Source organism: Salmo salar, chromosome ssa09, assembly GCF_905237065.1.
Source record: "Salmo salar chromosome ssa09, Ssal_v3.1, whole genome shotgun sequence".
Lineage (NCBI taxonomy): Eukaryota > Metazoa > Chordata > Actinopteri > Salmoniformes > Salmonidae > Salmo > Salmo salar.
In genome coordinates, this window is record NC_059450.1 from 151,154,653 (window position 1) to 151,174,407 (window position 19,755).

Genomic DNA, 19,755 nt, shown 5'->3' on the forward strand with positions numbered 1-19,755 from the left:
GAGAGAGATAGAGACAGAGATATAGACAGAGATAGAGAGAGATAGAGACAGAGATATAGACAGAGATAGAGAGAGATAGAGACAGAGATATAGACAGAGATAGAGAGAGATAGCGACAGAGATATAGACAGAGATAGAGAGAGATAGAGACAGAGATATAGACAGAGATAGAGAGAGATAGAGACAGAGATAGAGAGAGATAGAGACAGAGATAGAGAGAGATATAGACAGAGATAGAGACAGAGATAGAGACAGAGATAGAGAGAGATAGAGACAGAGATATAGACAGAGATAGAGAGAGATAGAGACAGAGATATAGACAGAGATAGAGACAGAGATATAGACAGAGATATAGACAGAGATAGAGACAGAGATATAGACAGAGATAAAGAGAGATAGAGACAGAGATATAGACAGAGAGAGACAGAGATAGAGACAGAGATAGAGAGAGATAGAGACAGAGATAGAGAGAGATAGAGATAGAGACAGAGATATAGACAGAGATAGAGAGAGATAGAGACAGAGATATAGACAGAGATAGAGAGAGATAGAGACAGAGATATAGACAGAGATAGAGAGAGATAGAGACAGAGATATAGACAGAGATAGAGACAGAGATAGAGACAGAGATAGAGAGAGATAGAGACAGAGATATAGACAGAGATAGAGAGAGATAGAGACAGAGATATAGACAGAGAGAGACGGAGATAGAGACAGAGATAGAGAGAGATAGAGACAGAGATAGAGAGAGATAGAGACAGAGATATAGACAGAGATAGAGAGAGATAGAGACAGAGATATAGACAGAGATAGAGAGAGATAGAGACAGAGATTTGGACAGAGATAGAGAGAGATAGAGACAGAGATATAGACAGAGAGAGAGAGATATAGACAGAGATAGAGAGAGATAGAGACAGAGATATAGACAGAGATAGAGAGAGATAGAGAGAGATAGAGACAGAGATATAGACAGAGATAGAGAGAGATAGAGACAGAGATATAGACAGAGATAGAGAGAGATAGAGACAGAGATATAGACAGAGATAGAGAGAGATAGAGACAGAGATATAGACAGAGATAGAGAGAGACAGAGATATAGACAGAGATAGAGAGAGATAGAGACAGAGATATAGACAGAGATAGAGAGAGACAGAGATATAGACAGAGATAGAGAGAGATAGAGACAGAGATAGAGACAGAGATATAGACAGAGATAGAGAGAGATAGAGACAGAGATATAGACAGAGATAGAGAGAGATAGAGACAGAGATATAGACAGAGATAGAGAGAGATAGAGACAGAGATATAGACAGAGATAGAGAGAGATAGAGACAGAGATATAGACAGAGATAGAGAGAGATAGAGACAGAGATATAGACAGAGATAGAGAGAGATAGAGACAGAGATATAGACAGAGATAGAGAGAGACAGAGATATAGACAGAAACAAAGATAGAGAAAGAGACAGAGATAAGACACAGAGACAAAGATAGAGAAAGAGACAGAGATAAGACACAGAGACAAAGATAGAGACAGATAGAGATAGAGAAAGACATAGAGATAGACATAGAGATAGACATAGAGATAGAGAAAGACACAGAGACAGAGATAGAGAAAGACACAGAGATGGAGACAGTCAGAGATAGAGACAGAGACACTACAGAGATAGAGAGAGATAGAGACAGAGATATAGACAGAGATAGAGAGAGACAGAGATATAGACAGAGATAGAGACAGAGATAGAGAGAGATAGAGACAGAGATATAGACAGAGATAGAGAGAGATAGAGACAGAGATAGAGAGAGATAGAGACAGAGATATAGACAGAGATAGAGAGAGATAGAGACAGAGATATAGACAGAGATAGAGAGAGATAGCGACAGAGATATAGACAGAGATAGAGAGAGATAGAGACAGAGATATAGACAGAGATAGAGAGAGATAGAGACAGAGATAGAGAGAGATAGAGACAGAGAGAGAGAGAGATATAGACAGAGATAGAGACAGAGATAGAGATAGAGAGAGATAGAGACAGAGATATAGACAGAGATAGAGAGAGATAGAGACAGAGATATAGACAGAGATAGAGACAGAGATATAGACAGAGATATAGACAGAGATATAGACAGAGATAGAGACAGAGATATAGACAGAGATAAAGAGAGATAGAGACAGAGATATAGACAGAGAGAGACAGAGATAGAGACAGAGATAGAGAGAGATAGAGACAGAGATAGAGAGAGATAGAGACAGAGATATAGACAGAGATAGAGAGAGATAGAGACAGAGATATAGACAGAGATAGAGAGAGATAGAGACAGAGATATAGACAGAGATAGAGAGAGATAGAGACAGAGATATAGACAGAGATAGAGACAGAGATATAGACAGAGATAAAGAGAGATAGAGACAGAGATATAGACAGAGAGAGACAGAGATAGAGACAGAGATAGAGAGAGATAGAGACAGAGATAGAGAGAGATAGAGACAGAGATATAGACAGAGATAGAGAGAGATAGAGACAGAGATATAGACAGAGATAGAGAGAGATAGAGACAGAGATATAGACAGAGATAGAGAGAGATATAGACAGAGATAGAGAGAGATAGAGACAGAGATATAGACAGAGATAGAGAGAGACAGAGATATAGACAGAGATAGAGAGAGATAGAGACAGAGATATAGACAGAGATAGAGAGAGACAAAGATAGAGACAGATAGAGATAGAGAAAGACATAGAGATAGACAAAGAGATAGACATAGAGATAGAGAAAGACACAGAGACAGAGATAGAGAAAGACACAGAGATGGAGACAGTCAGAGATAGAGACAGAGACACTACAGAGACAGAGATAGAGACGGAGACAGACAGAGATAGAGACAGAGACACTACAGAGACATTACAGAGACAGAGATAGAAATAGAGACAGAGAGACTACAGAAACAGAGATAGAGAGACAGCGACACCACAGAGACAGCAAGAGAGACACCACAGAGAAACAAATAGAGACAGAGCTAGAGACAGAGACAACACAGAGATAGAGACAGAGACAACACAGAGACAGAGACACCACAGAGATAGAGACAGAGACAACACAGAGACAGAGACACCACAGAGATAGAGACAGAAATAGAGACAGAGACACTACAGAGATAGAGACAGACACACCACAGAGATAGAGACACCACAGAGATAGAGACAGAAATAGAGACAGAGACACTACAGAGATAGAGACAGAGACAACACAGAGACAGAGACACCACAGAGATAGAGACAGAAATAGAGACAGAGACACTACAGAGATAGAGACAGACACACCACAGAGATAGAGACACCACAGAGATAGATACAGAAATAGAGACAGACACACCACAGAGATAGAGACAGACACACCACAGAGATAGAGACACCACAGAGATAGAGACAGAAATAGAGACAGACACACCACAGAGATAGAGACAGAAATAGAGACAGACACACCACAGAGATAGAGACAGACACACCACAGAGACAGACACCACAGAGATAGAGACAGAAATAGAGACAGACACACCACAGAGACAGACACCACAGAGATAGAGACAGAAATAGAGATAGACACACCACAGAGACAGACACCACAGAGATAGAGACAGAAATAGAGATAGACACACCACAGAGACAGACACCACAGAGATAGAGACAGAAATAGAGACAGACACACCACAGAGATAGAGACAGACACACCACAGAGATAGAGACAGACACACCACAGAGACAGAGAAACAAATAGAGACAGAGATGGATACTCCATCGAGTAAAAACACTCTCAGACATCAACATAAACATGCATGCCCATTGTTCAAACACACACACACACACACACACACACACACACACACAATTCAGTGTTAACTTATGAATGTCCCTGCTGCTGTATGGGGACACTAGCCAACCTGAAGCCCATTTTGAGGCCATCTCCTTTTTGAGGTCATCTCCATTTTGAGTCCATCTCCATTTTGAGGCCATCACGAGGCCATCTCCATTTTGAGGCCATCTCCATTTTGAGGCCATCACGAGGCCATCTCCATTTTGAGGCCATCACGAGGCCATCTCCATTTTGAGGCCATCTCGAGACCATCTCCATTTTGAGGCCATCTCTATTTTGAGGTCATCTCCATTCTTCAACAGTTTATGTGTAATTGAAACTGATGCGATCCCCGTATTGTGTATGTGTAGCATTTAGCTATGGTGCTGTATGCTAACACTCTGACTAGCCTCTACAGTAACAGAACAGTGCTGTATGCTAACACTCTGACTAGCCTCTTCAGTAACAGAACAGCACTGTATGCTAACACTCTGACTAGCCTCTACAGTAACAGAAAAGTGCTGTATGCTAACACTCTGAGTAGCCTCTACAGTAACAGAACAGTGCTGTATGCTAACACTCTGACTAGCCTCTACAGTAACAGAACAGCACTGTATGCTAACACTATCTACCTCTACAGTAACAGAACAGCACTGTATGCTAACACTATCTACCTTTACAGTAACAGAACAGCACTGTATGCTAACACTCTGACTAGCCTCTACAGTAACAGAACAGTGCTGTATGCTAACACTCTGACTAGCCTCTACAGTAACAGAACAGCACTGTATGCTAACACTCTGACTAGCCTCTACAGTAACAGAACAGCACTGTATGCTAACACTCTATCTACCTCTACAGTAACAGAACAGCACTGTATGCTAACACTATCTACCTCTACAGTAACAGAACAGTGCTGTATGCTAACACTCTGACTAGCCTCTACAGTAACAGAACAGTGCTGTATGCTAACACTATCTACCTGTACAGTAACAGAACAGCACTGTATGCTAACACCATCTACCTCTACAGTAACAGAACAGTGCTGTATGCTAACACTCTGACTAGCCTCTACAGTAACAGAACAGTGCTGTATGCTAACACTCTGACTAGCCTCTACAGTAACAGAACAGTGCTGTATGCTAACACTCTGACTAGCCTCTACAGTAACAGAACAGCACTGTATGCTAACACTCTGACTAGCCTCTACAGTAACAGAACAGCACTGTATGCTAACACTATCTACCTCTACAGTAACAGAACAGCACTGTATGCTAACACTCTGACTAGCCTCTACAGTAACAGAACAGTGCTGTATGCTAACACTATCTACCTCTACAGTAACAGAACAGCACTGTATGCTAACACACTATCTACCTGTACAGTAACAGAACAGCACTGTATGCAAGTTTATGTTAGCGCCCAGAGGACACAGCTAGTCTAGATGGAGTGGCAACCTGGCAGGGGGCGTGGTCCTGACCCAGAGGTCTTCCATCAACACCACACTCTGCTCTGCTCCACTGCCAGCTGTTAAACCAACTCTGTTCTGTTCCACCGTTTCAACCATTCTACTCACTAAGCACCGAAGTGTGTGTGTGTATGTGACCGTGTGTGTGACTGTGCGTGTGTGTTTTCTTTTGTGTGTGTGTGTGTGTGTGTTGTGTGTGTGTGTGTGTGTGTGTGTGTGTGTATGCATGTTTGCGTGTGTGTGTGTGTGTGTGTGTGTGTACTGTTTTCCCTCCAGTACATCCCGGTGCAGGTGTGTGTAATCAGTGTGAGGGCATGTGATCAAGCGTGGTTAATTTTTCAGGTTTTCTTCTGGATCGAAAAAGGCCTTAGGTGGTGGGCGGGCAGGGGGCGTGGCAGGGGCACGGTCGGCGGTGCTGGATTTTGAAAGACCCCATCTTGGCGGTGTAGAGACAATTTCCTACAATTCGACACATTTCTCCATGGCGGCGAGGTACATTTTTGCAGTTTTAAAGCTAATTTCCTGCAATCCTACACATTTTGCCATGCAGCTGAGAGAAAATGTTGCCGTTTTAAAGCTAATTTCCTGTGATTCTACATATTTTGCCATGGCTAATGCTGTGTCCTTTTGCTCAAACATTGTTAGTTCTCAAAGGTTATATAATAAAGAACTAAAAATATATTTTTATTTGTCACATGCTTCGTAAACAACAGGTCCTTCACAACAATACAAAGAGAAAATAGAGAAATAACACAACGGCCCATAACAATATATAGCTGTACCCAATGATTTCAATGGCAGAAAAGACTGTGTTTTTAATTGGAGAACCTCCATTTTGTTACTGTGTGTGTGCCATAGGACTCAGCTATGTGTGTGTGCCATAGGACTCAGCTATGTGTCTGCCATAGGACTCAGCTATGTGTCTGCCATAGGACTCAGCTATGTGTCTGCCATAGGACTCAGCTATGTGTCTGCCATAGGACTCAGCTATGTGTCTGCCATAGGACTCAGCTATGTGTGTGTGCCATAGGACTCAGCTATGTGTGTGTGCCATAGGACTCAGCTATGTGTGTGTGCCATAGGACTCAGCTATGTGTGTGCCATAGGACTCAGCTATGTGTGTGTGCCATAGGACTCAGCTATGTGTGTGTGCCATAGGACTCAGCTATGTGTGTGTGCCATAGGACTCAGCTATGTGTGTGTGCCATAGGACTCAGCTATGTGTGTGTGCCATAGGACTCAGCTATGTGTGTGTGCCATAGGACTCAGCTATGTGTGTGTGCCATAGGACTCAGCTATGTGTGTGTGCCATAGGACTCAGCTATGTGTGTGCCATAGGACTCAGCTATGTGTGTGTGCCATAGGACTCAGCTATGTATGTGTGCCATAGGACTCAGCTATGTGTGTGCCATAGGACTCAGCTATGTGTGTGCCATAGAACTCAGCTATGTGTGTGTGCCATAGGACTCAGCTATGTGTGTGTGCCATAGGACTCAGCTATGTGTGTGTGCCATAGGACTCAGCTATGTGTGTGTGCCATAGGACTCAGCTATGTGTGTGTGCCATAGGACTCAGCTATGTGTGTGTGCCATAGGACTCAGCTATGTGTGTGTGCCATAGGACTCAGCTATGTGTGTGTGCCATAGGACTCAGCTATGTGTGTGTGCCATAGGACTCAGCTATGTGTGTGTGCCATAGGACTCAGCTATGTGTGTGTGCCATAGGACTCAGCTATGTGTGTGCCATAGGACTCAGCTATGTGTGTGCCATAGGACTCAGCTAATGTGGTGATACCATCGATCACCACATTCTTTTGGAGAGATTGGAAACCCAAATTGGTCTACATGGACAAGTTCTGGCCTGGTTTAGATCTTATCTGTCGGAAAGATATCAGTTTGTCTCTGTGAATGGTTTGTCCTCTGACAAATCAATTGTAAATTTCGGTGTTCCTCAAGGTTCCGTTTTAGGACCACTATTGTTTTCACTATATATTTTACCTCTTGGGGATGTCATTCGAAAACATAATGTTAAATTTCACTGCTATGCAGACGACACACAGCTGTACATTTCAATGAAACATGGTGAAGCCCCAAAATTGCCCTCGCTAGAAGCCTGTGTTTCAGACATAAAGAAGTGGATGGCTGCAAACTTTCTACTTTTAAACTCGGACAAAACAGAGATGCTTGTTCTAGGTCCCAAGAAACAAAGAGATCTTCTGTTGAATCTGACAATTAATCTGGATGGTTGTACAGTCGTCTCAAATAAAACTGTGAAGGACCTCGGCGTTACTCTGGACCCTGATCTCTCTTTTGAAGAACATATCAAGACTGTTTCAAGGACAGCTTTTTTCCATCTACGTAACATTGCAAAAATCAGAAATTTTCTGTCCAAAAATGACGCAGAAAAATTAATCCATGCTTTTGTTACTTCTAGGCTGGACTACTGCAATGCTCTACTTTCCGGCTACCCGGATAAAGCACTAAATAAACTTCAGTTAGTGCTAAATACGGCTGCTAGAATCCTGACTAGAACCAAAAAATTTGATCATATTACTCCAGTGTTAGCCTCCCTACACTGGCTTCCTGTTAAGGCAAGGGCTGATTTCAAGGTTTTACTGCTAACCTACAAAGCATTACATGGGCTTGCTCCTACCTATCTTTCCGATTTGGTCCTGCCGTACATACCTACACGTACGCTACGGTCACAAGACGCAGGCCTCCTAATTGTCCCTAGAATTTCTAAGCAAACGGCTGGAGGTAGGGCTTTCTCCTATAGAGCTCCATTTTTATGGAATGGTCTGCCTACCAATGTGAGAGACGCAGACTCAGTCTCAACCTTTAAGTCTTTACTGAAGACTTATCTCTTCAGTAGGTCCTATGATTAAGTATAGTCTGGCCCAGGAGTGTGAAGGTGAACGGAAAGGCTGGAGCAACGAACCGCCCTTGCTGTCTCTGCCTTGCCGGTTCCCCTCTTTCCACTGGGATTCTCTGCCTCTAACCCTTTTACAGAGGCTGAGTCACTGGCCTACTGGTGTTCTTCCATGCCGTCCATGGGAGGGGTGCGTCACTTGAGTGGGTTGAGTCACTGACGTGGTCTTCCTGTCTGGGTTGGCGCCCCCCCCCTTGGGTTGTGCCATGGCGGAGATCGTTGTGGGCTATACTCGGCCTTGTCTTAGGACGGTAAGTTGGTGGTTGGAGACATCCCTCTAGTGGTGTGGGGGCTGTGCTTTGGCAAAGTGGGTGGGGTTATATCCTGCCTGTTTGGCCCTGTCCGGGGTATCATCGGATGGGGCCACAGTGTCTTCTGATCCCTCCTGTCTCAGCCTCCAGTATTTATGCTGCAGTAGTTTATGTGTCGGGGGCTAGGGTCAGTCTGTTACATCTGGAGTATTTCTCTTGTCTTATCCGGTGTCCTGTGTGTATTTAAATATGCTCTCTCTAATTCTCTCTTTCTCTCTTTCTGTCTTTCTCTCGGAGGACCTGAGCCCTAGGACCATGCCTCAGGACTACCTGGTATGATGACTCCTTGCTGTCCCCAGTCCACCTGGCCGTGCTGCTGCTCCAGTTTCAACTGTTCTGCCTGCGGCTATGGAACCCTGACCTGTTCACCGGACGTGCTTGTTGCACCCTCGACAACTACTATGATTATTATTATTTGACCATGCTGGTCATTTATGAACATTTTAACATTTTAACATTTTGACCATGTTCTGTTTTAATATCCACCCTGCACAGCCAGAAGAGGACTGGCCACCCCTCATAGCCTGGTTCCTCTCTAGGTTTCTTCCTAGGTTTTTGGCCTTTCTAGGGAGTTTTTCCTAGGGAGTTTTTCCTAGCCACCGTGCTTCTTTCACATGCTTTGCTTGCTGTTTGGGGTTTTAGGCTGGGTTTCTGTACAGCACTTTGAGAATATCAGCTGATGTACGAAGGGCTATATAAAAATAAATTTGATTTGATTTGATTTGATGTGTGTGCCATAGGACTCAGCTATGTGTGTGTGCCATAGGACTCAGCTATGTGTGTGTGCCATAGGACTCAGCTATGTGTGTGTGCCATAGGACTCAGCTATGTGTGTGTGCCATAGGACTCAGCTATGTGTGTGTGCCATAGGACTCAGCTATGTGTATGCCATACTGAAGTGTGGATGAGTGTGCCTGTTTGCCAGACTCAGAGAGCGAGAGAGAGTGAGAGAGCGAGAGAGAGAGCGAGAGAGAGAGCAAGAGAGAGAGCAAGAGAGCGAGAGAGAGAGCGAGAGAGCGAGAGAGCGAGAGAGCGAGAGAGCGAGAGAGAGTACAAGAGAGAGAAAGAGAGCGAGAGAGAGCGAGAGAGAGCGCGAGAAAGAGAGCGAGAGAGAGAGAAAGAGCGAGAGAGAAAGAGCGAGAGAGAAAGAGAACGAGAGAGAGCGAGAGAGCGAGAGAGAGAGAGAGAGAGAGAGCGCGAGAGAGAGAGAACCTGTGTGCTGTCTCACCTGAATGGGGATCATTCTATGGAGCTTCAGTGCCCCCTTCTGGTGAAACTTGGCAAAACAGCCGACACAGTAGTCCTCTCCACATTCTGCACATGTCTAAAACAGAAAGTCACTCTAACAGTATTTATGCAGGGATGGAGCAAGGAGCAAAACATTAAATTATACATCCTAATATCTTCTCCACTTCCTGACATCAACCTTCCCAAACTAACTTGAAACCGCAGGATAAATATTGAGTGTTGCCGTGCTGGCCACATGAGGTGTGTGTGTGTATGTCTATGTTTATGTGTGTATGTATGTCTATGTTAATGTGTGTGTGTGTGTGTGTGTGTGTGTGTGTGTGTGTGTGTGTGTGTGTGTGTGTGTGTGTGTGTGTGTGTGTGTGTGTGTGGTGTTGGGGCCATCATATGGAAGCTCATTATCTATCAGTAGGAAAGTATTTTTAAAGCAGAGGACTGCAGCAGCCAGCCAGCCAGACAGACAGCCAGCCAGACAGACAGCCAGCCAGACAGACAGACAGACAGACAGACAGACAGACAGACAGACAGACAGACAGACAGACAGACAGACAGACAGACAACCTGACAGCCAGCCAGACAGACAGACAGCCAGACAGACAACCTGACAGACAGACAGACAGACAGACAGACAGACAGACAGACAGACAGACAGACAGACAGACAGACAGACAGACAGACAGACAACCTGACAGACAACCTGACAGACAGACAACCTGACAGACAGACAACCTGACAGACAGACTGACAGACAGAGTGTAAGACAAGATGGACAGAAGATGAAAGGTAGAGGAAAGGGTGAATGAGAAAGGAGAGATGAAAAGGGCTGTCAGACAGAGAGCCACGGTATCTGGGCCTGCAGCTGCTCATGTCCCCACAGCCCTTAATGGGTTCATAAACAAGGGCTCATTTCCCCGCTCTGGCCGGGGGGTAAATTACACTGCCTCCCCAGGGGTTAGGCATCCCGTTCAGGCTACACACTCCATCCCTCTCCCCATCAGGCCTCCTGTAATGAAGGAAACTGGGTCTGACTGCCTCTCAAATACCATAGATGTAGAGACACACTGGAGTGTGACTGTGACTAGGCACCATTCAGAGTTGTGTGTGTGTGTGTGTGTGTGTGTGTGTGTGTGTGTGTGTGTGTGTGTGTGTGTGTGTACGCACGCGTTAAAGGGCAGTCCAAAGCGGAATGGCACAGACAGCCATAAGCACTACCGTTATCATGATCATTATAGGGCACGGGGGCCATGCAGCATCTGTCTGTGTGTGTGTGTGTGTGTGTGTGTGTGTGTGGTATACACAGCTGAGTAATGTGTACGTAATGTCCGGTGGGTGTGTGTGTCAGAGACAGCCATAACTACTGCCATTATGACCTATCATTATAGGGCACCAGGGCCATCCCATTGTCATTTAGCCCACATCAGATTATAACATTACACTTAACGTTACACCCACCATCTAGCAGATTATAAATTAACGTTACACCCACCATCTAGCAGATTATAAATTAACGTTACACCCACCATCTAGCAGATTATAAATTAACGTTACACCCACCATCTAGCAGATTATAAATTAACATTACACCCACCATCTAGCAGATTATAAATTAACATTACACCCACCATCTAGCAGATTATAAATTAACATTACACCCACCATCTAGCAGATTATAAATTAACGTTACACCCACCATCTAGCAGATTATAAATTAACATTACACCCACCATCTAGCAGATTATAAATTAACGTTACACCCACCATCTAGCAGATTATAAATTAACGTTACACCCACCATCTAGCAGATTATAAATTAACATTACACCCACCATCTAGCAGATTATAAATTAACGTTACACCCACCATCTAGCAGATTATAAATTAACGTTACACCCACCATCTAGCAGATTATAAATTAACATTACCCCCACCATCTAGCAGATTATAAATTAACATTACACCCACCATCTAGCAGATTATAAATTAACGTTACACCCACCATCTAGCAGATTATAAATTAACGTTACACCCACCATCTAGCAGATTATAAATTAACATTACACCCACCATCTAGCAGATTATAAATTAACGTTACACCCACCATCTAGCAGATTATAAATTAACATTACACCCACCATCTAGCAGATTATAAATTAACATTACACCCACCATCTAGCAGATTATAAATTAACGTTACACCCACCATCTAGCAGATTATAAATTAACGTTACACCCACCATCTAGCAGATTATAAATTAACATTACCCCCACCATCTAGCAGATTATAAATTAACATTACCCCCACCATCTAGCAGATTATAAATTAACATTACACCCACCATCTAGCAGATTATAAATTAACGTTACACCCACCATCTAGCAGATTATAAATTAACGTTACACCCACCATCTAGCAGATTATAAATTAACGTTACACCCACCATCTAGCAGATTATAAATTAACGTTACACCCACCATCTAGCAGATTATAAATTAACGTTACACCCACCATCTAGCAGATTATAAATTAACGTTACACCCACCATCTAGCAGATTATAAATTAACGTTACACCCACCATCTAGCAGATTATAAATTAACGTTACACCCACCATCTATCAGATTATAAATTAACGTTACACCCACCATCTAGCAGATTATAAATTAACGTTACACCCACCATCTATCAGATTATAAATTAACGTTACACCCACCATCTATCAGATTATAAATTAACGTTACACCCACCATCTAGCAGATTATAAATTAACGTTACACCCACCATCTAGCAGATTATAAATTAACGTTACACCCACCATCTAGCAGATTATAAATTAACATTACACCCACCATCTAGCAGATTATAAATTAACGTTACACCCACCATCTAGCAGATTATAAATTAACATTACACCCACCATCTATCAGATTATAAATTAACGTTACACCCACCATCTATCAGATTATAAATTAACGTTACACCCACCATCTAGCAGATTATAAATTAACATTACACCCACCATCTAGCAGATTATAAATTAACGTTACACCCACCATCTATCAGATTATAAATTAACGTTACACCCACCATCTAGCAGATTATACAGGGACGCAAACTGGTGAGGGCCCAAAAAGGTGACACTTAACCACATACTGTAGAGGGAAAACATTAGTTCACAAATAGTAGTTAGTTCGTTAGCTAGTTAACTAGTCAACACCTCACACAGATTGCCAGGGTCCAGTAAGCAACTAACGCGTTATAACTTGAGGAATGGCGAGGAGTCGTTACGTTATACTAGTTAATACTATAGTGAATTGGTTAGGTTACTAATGTTAGCTCATCTGATGTTGTAACGTTAGCTAGTTAATACTATAGTGAATTGGTTAGGTTACTAATATTAGCTCATCTGATGATGTAACGTTAGCTAGTTAATACTATAGTGAATTGATTAGGTTACTAATGTTAGCTCATCTGATGATGTAACGTTAGCTAGTTAATACTATAGTGAATTGGTTAGGTTACTAATGTTAGCTCATCTGATGTTGTAACGTTAGCTAGTTAATACTATAGTGAATTGGTTAGGTTACTAATGTTAGCTCATCTGATGATGTAACGTTAGCTAGTTAATACTATAGTGAATTGGTTAGGTTACTAATGTTAGCTCATCTGATGTAACGTTAGCTAGTTAATACTATAGTGAATTGGTTAGGTTACTAATGTTAGCTCATCTGATGATGTAACGTTAGCTAGTTAATACTATAGTGAATTGGTTAGGTTACTAATGTTAGCTCATCTGATGATGTAACGTTAGCTAGTTAATACTATAGTGAATTGGTTAGGTTACTAATGTTAGCTCATCTGATGTAACGTTAGCTAGTTAATACTATAGTGAATTGGTTAGGTTACTAATGTTAGCTCATCCGATGATGTAACGTTAGCTAGTTAATACTATAGTGAATTGGTTAGGTTACTAATGTTAGCTCATCTGATGTTGTAACGTTAGCTAGTTAATACTATAGTGAATTGGTTAGGTTACTAATGTTAGCTCATCTGATGATGTAACGTTAGCTAGTTAATACTATAGTGAATTGGTTAGGTTACTAATGTTAGCTCATCTGATGATGTAACGGTAGCTAGTTAATACTATAGTGAATTGGTTAGGTTACTAATGTTAGCTCATCTGATGTAACGTTAGCTAGTTAATACTATAGTGAATTGGTTAGGTTACTAATGTTAGCTCATCTGATGTAACGTTAGCTAGTTAATACTATAGTGAATTGGTTAGGTTACTAATGTTAGCTCATCTGATGTAACGTTAGCTAGTTAATACTATAGTGAATTGGTTAGGTTACTAATGTTAGCTCATCTGATGTTGTAACGTTAGCTAGTTAATACTATAGTGAATTGGTTAGGTTACTAATGTTAGCTCATCTGATGTAACGTTAGCTAGTTAATACTGTAACGACCCGGTATTGTGTTCTGTGTTTGTGGGTGTGTTATGGTTCTCATGGCTACTAGCAGGGGTTAAATATGTCAGGACAGAGGGAAAGGTTGGGGGGGTATGATGGGTAATCCCGCGGGATTTGGAAATGATAAATAGGGATTACTGTCTCATCTTCTCTCTCTTTCTGTTCGGGGCCTTGATCTGTTCCTATGGGAGTAAACATTAATTTGACTTGGTATAGTTGTGTACATTCGGCATTTAGCGGCGTGGGCTGTGGCCTGAACAATAGCCCAGTTTAGGAATAAACCTGTGTTCTGACCTGCACACCTAGAGTCCGTCTCTTTTTCCTTTATGACCCAGCCGGGTCATTACATTGGCGTCAGAAGTGCTTTCGAACTACGGGATCAAGACTAGGCGAGTTAGCTGTTTAGTATAGGCTGGGTTAGCTTTAGCGTGACTCGCATCTACGGTCACGCTAAAGCTGGAGGGCCACATGGCGGGAGTTAAATTGTCAGTCAGCAAGATGGCAGAACTGGCGGGTTTTCCTTCACACCGCTCGAGAGCAGACGTCACGGCGACGGGGATATCGACGTCACCAGGTGCGGAAATGGCGGAGCCTGCTTATGTAAACAGAGATGGCAGCGGCCTATTGCCATTAGCCACGGTAGCGGCTAAACTGCCAAAGTTCAATGGACAAGGTAAATGGGAAGTTTTTTTCACTCAATTCGAGTTGTTGGCTAGAGCCGGGAGGTGGTCTGACGAGACGAAAGCGTTACAGCTTGCCCTGAGCCTGACAGAGGAGGCGTCGGAATGCCTGTTAACGCTAGCCCCAGACGAGAGGGGCGACTACGGTGCGCTAGTGGAGGCATTGGGGGCCGTTTCGGCAGCGACGCGCAGCCCAACATGCTGCGGATTGAACTGAGTAACAAAAAGAGACTTCAGGGGGAATCATTAAAGGCGTTGCAAGTGGTATTCTGAGCCTGACCAGGCGGGCTTATGCAACTATGCCGATTGGGGTGCAAGACGAGCTGGCACGGGACAGTTTTATTAGAGCGCTCTCTTCCACCGAACTGGGTAAGCATGTTCAGATGGCGGACCCACCATCTCTGCGGGCTGCAGTGGAGATAGCCAGGAAGAGGGAGCTGATCTGGGGTGAGGGAGTGAGAGTGGAAGTCGCCAGTCAACCAGAGGTGAGAGCAGTGGTGGCTGGGGTGCCAGGGGTCACGAAACCAGAGTGGGTCGACGAGTTGGGCGGGCTAGTCAAGACTGCTTCGCTTGTCATGGAGAGGGGCTCCAGGCAGCGTCGCAGTGTCAGCTCAACTCCTATTGTCTGCTGGGGTTGTGGCCAGCCTGGCCACATTCAACGGGAGTGTGGCAGATTCCCCCGTCACCAGGGAAACGACGGCGGGTTCTCGCGCAGGGGGGCAGCGTGGACCCACCCCCGCCCCGAACCCACTGTAAGCAAAAGAGGTACCCAGCAGCGCAGACAAGAGGGTGGGGACCTGCTCCCCCAGGGTGTAGCTGCCGCCGTGTTTCCTAGTCCGGTAGTTGTGGTGGGACGTACCACCGTTGGGGACTTCTGCAATGTCATCGTCAAGGTAGAGGGGGTGGAATGTTTGGCCCTGGTCGACACGGGCTCTACAGTAACCCTGGTGAGACCAGACATACTACCTGTTGGGGTGCGGGTGGAGCCGACCCTTGTCCAGCTACGGACTGTCACGGGGGAGCTAGCCCCCATGTTAGGGAAGTGTCAGCTATCTGTGACTGTGGGGGGAGAACTGTGGGGTGTCTGGTGTGGGTAGCAGCGGTGCAGGACCCCTGTATACTGGGAATGGACTTTTTGAAAAACTGTGGGGCTCAGTTGGACTTAGCGTCGGGCACTTTGAGGCTGTCGGGGGGCCCACAGTGGGAATGTCGCCTTCGGGAGAGCCAGCAGGGGGCAGGGCTGTCCCTCCGTCTTCCTCCAAGCTTGCAGAAACTCCACCGGTCATCCCGGCTGCTCCCTTGGTCGTTGTGCCATTCCAGCAGCTGTCTCCGGCGGCGACGGCCTTCACTCCCCATCATGGTGCAAGCACAGGCAGCTCAGTAGCCCAAAACACACTGGCTCCTTCACCCCATCAGCCCGACGGGGGGAAGGAGGAAGCTATCGACGCCGTCGAGGCTGTGTGGCTGAATAACTGTCAGGGTCTGGATGACAGACAACAGAGACAGTTAAAGCAGCTGCTGTTGGACTTTAAAGATAGCTTCGCTTGGGGGGAAGATGAGGTAGGACAAACGCACCTAGTTCAGCACGAAATAGACACTGGGGACGCCCGACCCATTAAAATTCGGCCCCGTCGTATTCCCCTTGCCAGGAGGGAAGCAGCAGACACAGCTATTGTTGACATGTTGCGGGCTGATTTCATTGAGCCATCAGATAGCCCATGGTCCGCGCCGGTCGTCATGGTGCCTAAGAAAGGGGGTAAACTTAGGTTTTGTGTTGACTACAGGGGCCTAAATTCTGTCACCACTAAAGACTCTTATCCCCTACCGAGGATTGATGAGTCGCTAGACCACGTGAGAGGGTCCTCGTGGTTCTCCTCCCTTGATCTGCGCAGTGGCTACTGGCAGGTGCCCCTCTCGCCAGGGGCACGTGAAAAACGGCCTTCTCCACAGATAGGGGCCATTGGCAGTTCAAGGTGCTGTGCTTCGGGCTCTGTAATGCTCCTGCCACCTTTGAGAGGCTCATGGACAGAGTGCTGGCGGAGGTTCCGAGAGACGAGTGTGTTGTGTACCTAGACGACATATTGGTGCACGGCACATCGTTCGAGGGGGCACTGGGGGCACTTAGGCGAGTGTTGGAGAGGATCTCGGGGGCGGGGCTAAAATTACATCCGGGAAAGTGCCATTTCATGCAAAGGGAGGTGGCGTTCCTGGGGCATCAGCTGGGTGGTGAGGGCATCAGCACGATGCCAGACAAAGTAGAGGCTGTGAGGGGTGGCCAGTTCCAGGGGGGAAAAAGAGGTTAAGAGCTTCCTGGGGCTGGCATCCTACTATCGTAGGTTTGTGAAGGGGTTTGCGGGGGTAGCGGCTCCGTTGAACCACCTTCTCAAGGAGGACACTGTTTTTCAGTGGACCGAAGAGCACCAGCGGGCGTTTGAGGCTCTCAAACGTGCCCTGATGGAGGCCCCTGTCCTGGCCTCACCAGACCCGAACAGTCCGTTCATCCTGGACACCGACGCAAGCAATGAGGGTTTGGGGGCTGTGCTGGCTCAGCGTGGTCCTGATGGGGAACACGTAGTAGCTTATTACAGCAGGACTTTTGATAAGGCTGAAAAACGCTACTGTGTGACAAGGAGAGAGCTTTTGGCTGTCGTGGCAGCAGTACGCCATTTCAAGTACTACGTGGGGGGCCTGCCGTTTGTGGTCCGGACGGATCACTCCGCCCTGCAGTGGCTTCTCTCCTTCAAGGAGCCAGAGGGTCAGATTGCCCGCTGGCTGGAGGAGCTGCAACCCTACGACTTCCAGGTGGAGCACAGAGCCGGCCTTCGCCACAGCAATGCAGACGCCTTGTCCCGCCGCCCGTGTGCTGAGGATGGCTGTGGGTACTGCGCCAAACGGGTGGAGCGAGAGAGAGAACTGTGCAGGGAGGAGGGAGTCACCGCCACGGTGAGTCAGCTGAGTGTGACAGAGTGCCGGGAGCTTGAGGCTGTGGACGTTGGGGAGTGGAGGCGTCGCCAGGAGGAGGACGCAGAGCTGCGTCCTGTGCTGCGGTGGGTGGAAGAGAGAAGACGACCGCCGTGGGGGAAGTAGCCCCTCTATCACCAGTCACCAAGGGACTGTGGGCTAAATTCACAGTCCTTAGAGTGGCTGAGGGAGTGCTCCAGAGGGGGGTGGAAAAAGCCAGCGACTGGAGAAATTACGTGGCAGGTAGTGGTGCCCAAAAGGCTGCAGGGGAGCGTGTTACAGCAGCTTCATGGGGGAGTTGGCGCAGGGCATTTTGGGGTCTCCAAAACGTTAAAGCGCATGCGTAAAGGCTTCTATTGGGCCAGGCACAGGAGGGATGTTGAGGACTTTTGTAGGCAGTGTGACGAGTGTGCTGCTAAAAAAGGACCTCCAGGTCAGTCACACGCCCTCCTACAACAATTCCCAGTAGGGGAGCCCATGGAGAGACTGGGGGTAGACATAGTGGGGCCGTTTCCAACCACAGACAGAGGTAACAGGTGGATTCTAACCGCTATGGACTACTTCACCAATGGCCGGAGGCTTACGCTCTCCCAGACCAGGAGGCAGAGACAGTAGCTGATGCGTTGGTGGGGGGAATAATCAGTCGGTTTGGGGTGCCACAGTCTATTCACAGCGACCAGGGGAGAAACTTCGAGTCACGGGTGTTCTCAGAGTTGTGTAGACGGTTAGGCACGGAGAAGACGCGCACTACTCCGCTTCACCCCCAGAGTGATGGGCTGGTGGAAAGATTTAACAGAACGTTAGCACAGCAGCTGGCCATCGTTACCTCAAAACACCAGAGAGATTGGGACACCCACTTACCGTTTATTCTTATGGCATGTAGGTCGGCTGTTCAAGAATCAACTGCGTGCTCCCCAGCGCTACTAATGTTAGGTCGTGAGTTGCGCACCCCAGCCGAACTGACGTTTGGCCACCCTCCTGATAATGACGACGGGGTTTTGCCTGGCCCGAACTATGTGTGTCGTCTGCAGAACCGGTTAGAAGCGGCTCACACCTTCGCAAGAGAGCAACTCGAGAACGCAGGGGTGCGCCTAAAGCGCCACTACGACTCGCGCTAGGGGGAGGCACTTTGGAGCGGGAGAATGTGTGTGGCTTCACAACCCCACGCGCAAGAAGGGGCGGTGCCCAAAGCTGGACAGTGCATGGGTGGGGCCGTGTCTGGTGATAGAGAGAGTGGGGAGGTGACGTACCGGGTGGAGGTCCCCCACGGAGCAGGAAGGTGGTGGTCCACCGGGACCGATTGGCACCCTACAGAGGGAGGAAAACGGTAGGAAATGGGAGTGAGGTCTCTGATGTGAGCCCACGGGAACAGTCTAACGAGGAGACTCTAGCGCAACCTGAGCCTGGGATGGGGGCTGCTTCTTTGGAGGGCGCTGGAAATGACATTGGGGCAGATGAGTGTTTTGGGGGTTCACCGGTGAGAGCCACGGGGAGGCCCAAGAGACTGATGCGACCTCCGGGTCGTTTTAAGGATTTTGTTGTGTAACCCTAGGGGCTAGGGTTTAGAAAGGGGGGCTATGTAACGACCCGGTATTGTGTTCTGTGTTTGTGGGTGTGTTATGGTTCTCATGGCTACTAGCAGGGGTTAAATATGTCAGGACAGAGGGAAAGGTTGGGGGGGTATGATGGGTAATCCCGCGGGATTTGGAAATGATAAATAGGGATTACTGTCTCATCTTCTCTCTCTTTCTGTTCGGGGCCTTGATCTGTTCCTATGGGAGTAAACATTAATTTGACTTGGTATAGTTGTGTACATTCGGCATTTAGCGGCGTGGGCTGTGGCCTG

At 46.2% G+C, this 19,755-nt stretch overlaps 1 protein-coding gene across 1 annotated transcript in view; it reads right to left on the minus strand.

Annotated features, from left to right (window-relative positions):
* LOC106609378 (zinc finger B-box domain-containing protein 1) overlaps positions 1 to 19,755 on the minus strand; it is a 73,989-nt gene that overhangs the window by 38,763 nt on the left and 15,471 nt on the right. The window contains exon 7 of the mRNA XM_045724819.1: positions 9,783 to 9,878. Within this exon, the coding sequence (XP_045580775.1) occupies positions 9,783 to 9,878 (96 nt within the window). The remainder of the gene's footprint in view (positions 1 to 9,782; positions 9,879 to 19,755) is intronic.